Source organism: Sinocyclocheilus anshuiensis, unplaced genomic scaffold (assembly GCF_001515605.1).
Source record: "Sinocyclocheilus anshuiensis isolate Anshui unplaced genomic scaffold, SAMN03320099.WGS_v1.1 scaffold522, whole genome shotgun sequence".
Classification (NCBI taxonomy): Eukaryota; Metazoa; Chordata; class Actinopteri; order Cypriniformes; family Cyprinidae; genus Sinocyclocheilus; species Sinocyclocheilus anshuiensis.
In genome coordinates this window covers 1660656-1667193 of record NW_015544185.1, presented here as the reverse complement: position 1 = coordinate 1667193, position 6538 = coordinate 1660656, and the positions used below count along the sequence as shown (strand labels likewise).

At 35.2% G+C, this 6538-nt stretch overlaps 1 protein-coding gene across 1 annotated transcript in view; it reads left to right on the top strand.

Annotated features, from left to right (window-relative positions):
• The first annotated feature begins 1450 nt into the window (after window positions 1–1450).
• LOC107696405 (extended synaptotagmin-1-like) overlaps window positions 1451–6538 on the top strand; it is a 32706-nt gene continuing 27618 nt past the window's right edge. The window contains exons 1-3 of the mRNA XM_016496715.1: window positions 1451–2164; window positions 4433–4603; window positions 5270–5343. Coding sequence (XP_016352201.1) covers window positions 1724–2164; window positions 4433–4603; window positions 5270–5343 — 686 coding nt within the window. The 5' untranslated portion in view covers window positions 1451–1723. The remainder of the gene's footprint in view (window positions 2165–4432; window positions 4604–5269; window positions 5344–6538) is intronic.

The window sequence follows — 6538 nt, the reverse complement described above, 5'->3', positions numbered from 1 at the left end:
CACAGCCACCATACACTTAATACAGGCACCACTTCTTGAAAATCCAGGACTTAAGCCCTTTTTCAAGCCTTTTTTCTTCCACGGGCTTGCTTTTGTATTTTAGACACTGGTTGCATTACATGTGGCACTATAGAGTGTGTGAATATCATAACATATTTGTAATACCTTTTTCAAAACACATTTGTTTCTCGTGTGTGCAAACCTTCAAGATAAGCACTTTTAAGAACTTTTCAGTTATTCCAGACCTTGAATTTAAACCACTTTAAGGACCTTGTGAAAGAAACACATTACAAGCAATAATATCAAGAGCAGTGATTGATTTGAGTTTTTCTCAGCATTATTACTTTTCATAATGACATTGTAGACAACTTCAGATCTAGGCTACATTCAAATTAATGCACAGAATGAATAGTTGCACACAAAAAGAGATTTTGCACTATTATTTTATTACTTTTTTTATTTATCTTTTTGGATATCAACTTGTGTTCAATAATTGCTTAACTTTTAACCTACATTAGACATCCCAGTATTACTTTTTGCAGCGATATGACCAATAAATAAATACAAAAATCTCAGCAAAATATCTACTGCTTTCTTTTTCTTTTCAATGCTTATTTAAACTGTTTCAAACGCAAGCTAAGCAAAAATACACAATAAACATGGCATATGAAAACATCCCTTGTCCATAAAAAAAAAAAAAAGATTAAATGTCGTAAACAAGCCCAGGCACAGCTAACACATCAGCTAACAAGCCTTTAGTTGCTAACGGGAAATATTAACATTTTATTGATTAGTATGCTATTGTTAAGCGTATAACTTTGCTTCCCATGCGTTTCTGGTCACGCGTGAACTATAGAAGCAGCAAATAAACGGAGAGTGAACGTTTACGAAGCTAGCAAACATGCTAACTGTGCTAAACTTTAGATACAGTGTATAGATAACATTGTGCTTAATGGGAAAACCAGTTTATGGAATTTTTACACACATATTGCATAAAGCAAAATGGTATATCAAATAATTTTGTTATATATTTTATAACATAGTTGAGAACCATCCTTAAACAAAGTTAGTTATAAAAAAATCCTGAAACCTAAACATTGATTGGTGATTTAAAAAAATTCCCATTGTTTATGCCTTTTCATGTCTACTTTGTCATTTTATTTTTTTAGAAAACCTGAGTCCTGGTGTCCTCTACAGAGGACATAGCATAACTTATGAATAAAATATAATTTTTCAAAAATGTTATTTTACCATTTTTTTCTTATGCTCTAAACAATGTAATGACATGAGAAAATACTAAATTCACAAAGCTTTTTATTTCTGGTTCTCAGGAGGTTAAATCAAATTGTGTCTAGTCAGAACTGAGTCAGGAGACGTAAAGGTAGAAGCTTTAAAAGAAGAAGCTGCCTACTGCAGCCAACAACCAAGATTTCTCCCTTTTTACACAACTGCGTCGTTTTTCGTGGGCGTGGATCTGCCTAAGTAACGGTGCGGGCCACACTTCGGGGTTTTCAGACAGAGATACTGCCACTATATTTCGCTTTCTCGGGTTGATTTATTGATCCGCAGTGATCAGGCAAATCCGACTCATCTGCAGTCCATGCGCGACAGAAACGCTCGACTTGAACTCAACAGCATATGCTGAATTTGAGTTGCAAATAGCTGCGCGCAATCGCTTTGTAATCCTATCTCGACTTTGGAAAAAATTGCGTACAAACCAACAATGTCTCGCGTTGATGCAGGGCCGAAAAATGACTCGGACTCGGAAAAGAAGACTGAACCGGCCCAGGACAGTTCATTGGGAGAAATGGACGTCCCTAAAACTAAACTCTTTGATGCCAAGGCAATCTTATGGACTTTTGGCAAATGTCTTACTGCCTTGTTGCCCGTTTACCTGGCTGGTTACTATCGGATGAGCACTAGTTTAGTGGTGTTTGGGATGATGGTTTACGCAGGATGGAAACACTCTCGTGAGGCGAAGGAGGCGAGACTGAAATCCGCTATAGAGTTGGTCAACGACAAAGAAGAATATATATCCTCCAAATCATTTAGAAGTAGAAGAGACCTGCCTTCTTGGGTAAGAATGCACAAAAGTGTGTCTTTTGTTATTCTTGAAAAAAAAGAAAAATTGTTATTTATGTATAACGTCCGAATAAACCCACATGTATACTACAAGTGAAACAGACAATGTGTTAATGTAAAAGATTTGCATAGCCACAAACAACTAAAAAGAGTTGCGATGTCCGAATTGCGAGTGATTTGTTCTTATGAATCGGTTCATTTGAATGATTCTGATTCGCACGGCGTTTGAAATCACTTCGCTGTTAAGGATAAGCATAGACGTAAAACTGAGGAGGATGACATGAACAGCTCTAATATTTGACGCAACCTTCTCGAGAACATAGTGGAAACAGTCGTGTTTAACAGAACAACATCTTTTACCACAAAAAAAAAAAAATGTAGTGACTCAAAAGAATCAGTCACGGTGAATCATTTTTTGAACCAGTTCATTGAGAAAAAAAAAAACCCGTCTGAGCGAATCGATTCGCTGAAATGAATCTGATTCCCCAGTGCTGCTAAAGTGTAGGAGTGGTCTGCAGATTTTGAGGACATTTTTCGAGCTGATGGTGGCGCTGTTTTGGTGGTATACTGCATACTAGGTGCTGCATAGTTGGCAAAATTCCCATCGCCCAAATCATTCTGAACACATTGTTGCTTTGTCATCCCTTCCACATTTGCACAGTAGACGCTTCCATAAAAGAGTTTATTCTATATTTGGTCATGTGGTGAAATAAAGTTTAAAGTATATATAAAAAAATGGTTGACATTTGTTCATTGAGATGCCATATGTAAAATTAAGCCTGTGATCCCATGAATTCCTTAACTGTGCCTTTAAACCCCACCCAACCAGTCCGTATGACCCTCCCTTATGTCACAACAGCTGTCTGTGACCACACACACACACACACACACAAAACATGCACATGTCTGGTGAACAAAAGCTGCATATGCTATTATTACACATTCATTCTTAACCAAACACTAATTCAACCAACATATGTTCCTGCCTTTGAATTAGTAGATGAGTTGCAATGCATGTTTGTTTCTAAGATGGAAGAATGCTGTTTTTGTAACATGGGAAATATGATTTTCAAAAGACAAGTTGCTATCTAATATAACACCCAGATTTTTGACTGTAGAGGAAGTAACCGTACATCTGTCTATAATTTATGCATTTAGCAGACACTTTTATCCAAAGCGACTTACAGTGCACTCAGGCTATACATTTTTTACCAGTATGTGTGTTCCCTGGGAATCGAACCCACGATCTTTTGCGCTGCTAACGCAATGCTCTACCACTGAGCCACAGGGATTAAAAATGAATTTTTTAATGTCCTTTTGCATCTCTAAAACATTTACAATAAAAATCATTACGATAGTTGCCAAAATACCATAGTAAATATAACATACAATTAAAGATAAAACCCACTTTATAATGATAATAAAAGCTCAAATTAATGCATAACAAAAAAATGGAAATTGAAACCAAATAATAATAATAAAAGACAACATAATACATAAAAGGCTTCAGAAAAAAAATTGCTATTTAAACGCTAAAGTTAAAAGATACTTTTTTTTAGTTTTCTTATTTAGTATTAATGGTATATTTTTGCAAAATATAGTTTTAAAAAAATTAGTTTTGGGGTTGAAATTAACTTTTCTTCTTGAGATTTACTCTACTGAGAGACAGAAAAAGGAGGAGCATATAGAGATATATCCCTTCCTGACGTCTTTATAGCATTTGTCCTTCTTTGCGATGAAGCTCATCCCATTTCAGTAATAGTCTTATTTTATAATAGTATATAATATGTGTAAAAGTGCTGCCGCGTATCATTAGAGCACAAATATTTAGGCCTGACGTGCTTTATCAGTGATTCACGAGGCAGACATTTTACGCTGGCATTCATCCCAGCCTAGACTCTACCCTTGTTGTACCCCGTGGTCATGTGGTTTGTGCATGAGTCACAATGTTATTTCTAATATCTGTGGTTTGCACATGCAACGAAACAATCTGAAAAATACCCTGGCAACTGGTGCTTTAGCTTCTGTTATCAGCTCTTCACCTCCACGAACAACAACAAATGGTCGCTATAGTAACAAGGCAAACACAACTGGCACGGTGTAAACAGCTGCAAGCAGAGCAGAGAACAGGCACGAGTTAAACGAGCGTTACGGGAACATTCCATTTTTATCATTTTTCAAACATTATGAGAATGTTGCTTTTAAATGTTCTTTAAACCTTCTGAAACGGGTAGTAACATTTAAAAAATGTTAAATGAACGTCCAACTAAAACGTTTCAGAAAAAAAGCGTTCCATGAACGATGCATAAATAATCTAAAATAAAAAAAAAGACACACTCTGGCATAAAATATGACGCACTCTTTCTCTTCCTGTCTGTGTTTCAAGGTTATCCAGCAGGCCTGGCCATTTATTGGTCAGTATTTGGAGAAGCTGCTGACGGAAACCATTGCTCCATCCATCCGCGGCTCCAGCACTCATCTGCAGACGCTCTGCTTTACGAAGGTCGACTTTGGTGGCAAGGTCATACATGCTCACTCACTTACAGCTACACAATAAATAATATTCCTATGAAACATTCCCACACATCTCAATCCACTGCAGTGCAAGAGATTAAAAGAGGCTCCAGTGCCACTGAAACGTGTCAGAACAAGCGTTCTGTTTAAATAAATGCTCTAGAGAACAGTGTCAACATCTGATGTCTCATGGCAAACATTCCTGTTGAGGCAGTAGTGAAATTTAGATGTTAAAGTCATTTAAAAATATTGTAAGACTGAAATTGTATATTTTGTTGCAAATATTTTAGCTAATACTGCAGGGAGGTTGTGAGTCAATGAAAAGCTATTAATTCATTAAATCATAAAAAAGTAAAATAAAGTAAATAGATCATTATGAAAATGAAACACTTACTAAAAATATTTCATTTGTTTACCTGTATGTCATGTGACCATTAGCCAAAATCAGAGAACCCTAAACATTCAAGTGTGTTGTTAAATTATTAAAATATTAGCTTAAAATCATAGATGGTACTTCAAGTACATATTTTAGGTCAAAGGGGTTTTGGAATCCCTGAACTATTATATGGCTTTTAGCATTATTGAATAACATTCATAAAGAAACAACTGATTTGCCCAATTGTCTTGCCTGCACATTTTATCTTCTACAACAGAACTTTCTTTTATTTTACAGCCGATGAAGGTGGTTGGAGTGAAGGCTCATACAGAAAATGAGAAAGGTCAAATTCTGCTCGACGTTTACATCAGGTGACGCATGCATCTGAGATTCTCTGCAAACATGAGGTCCTATAATGAGGGAATTGTCTATTGTCTCTCAGGGAGTGATTTCAAAGCCTTGTGTACTCGATATTGTGTCTGTATTTCACAAGTTGACGAAACAAGATTGTCAAACCACAGCCAACTCAGATTTGTTCAGCCTGATTGAGTTTATTCAGAGAAATAAATGAGAGGATATCCTATTGAAAGACTGAAAGGCATTTAAATTTCTTAGTTGCAATTAATTATATTAGTTTTAGTTGTTTTGGACAAATTCAGCAAAATTCCTTAAAACCCTCTACCGCACGCATTATGATGGACCTATAGAAAAAAATATTTGAATCTTTTTCTTTTCTAAAATTGGCTTAACTTGAAGTGCTGTAAAAAGAATTTTGGAAATAAATATTATTTTGAGGCACTTTATGATATGTTGCCATATGGCAACAGCATACAATAGTGGATCTAACTTAGAATAAGTGTATGTTTACTTATAGTTAATATTTTTCCTCAGAAATGTTGTTTGTGTTGATTCAATTGGTGCTGTTATAAGCTTTAACACAGTACTTATAATTGACACCTTATACATACTTTCCAACAACTTGTGCTTTTATTTATTCCATTCTTTTTTGCTGAATAATGGTTTATAATTTTTTTATTTCATTACATTTTTCATGAATATTATTTAAACTGCAAACTTATACAGTTAAAACAAATATTATACTGTATATCATGTATCATAAAACATTGACATAAAACCAAAAACATTGCCGTTCATGAAAATTCAGCATTACGCAATCTTATGAGAGGAAGACTATGAACATGAGCCCCCCCCCAATCCCTCCATCCCCCCATAATCCTTGAAAGATCACCTTTTTTATGTATGAAACTTCACAAAGCAGTTTTTTCATGTGCAGGAAGAGCAAGTTATGCCCTTTTCTTCTTTACCTTGCCATAGAATATGGCCATGCTCACTAATGTAATGTTACCTGTATTCATATTTAATCAGAAGTAAAATTGCCATTTCAATTTGATTATATCCATAATACAAATTTCATTAACATACGACTAATCAACATTATATCACTAGTATTAATGTTGTTATTGTTACAGTTTAACAGATTGCAGCTGACCTTGCTAGCTAGCTAAACTATTGTAATAATGTCATTCCACTATTGCACAGTGTTGC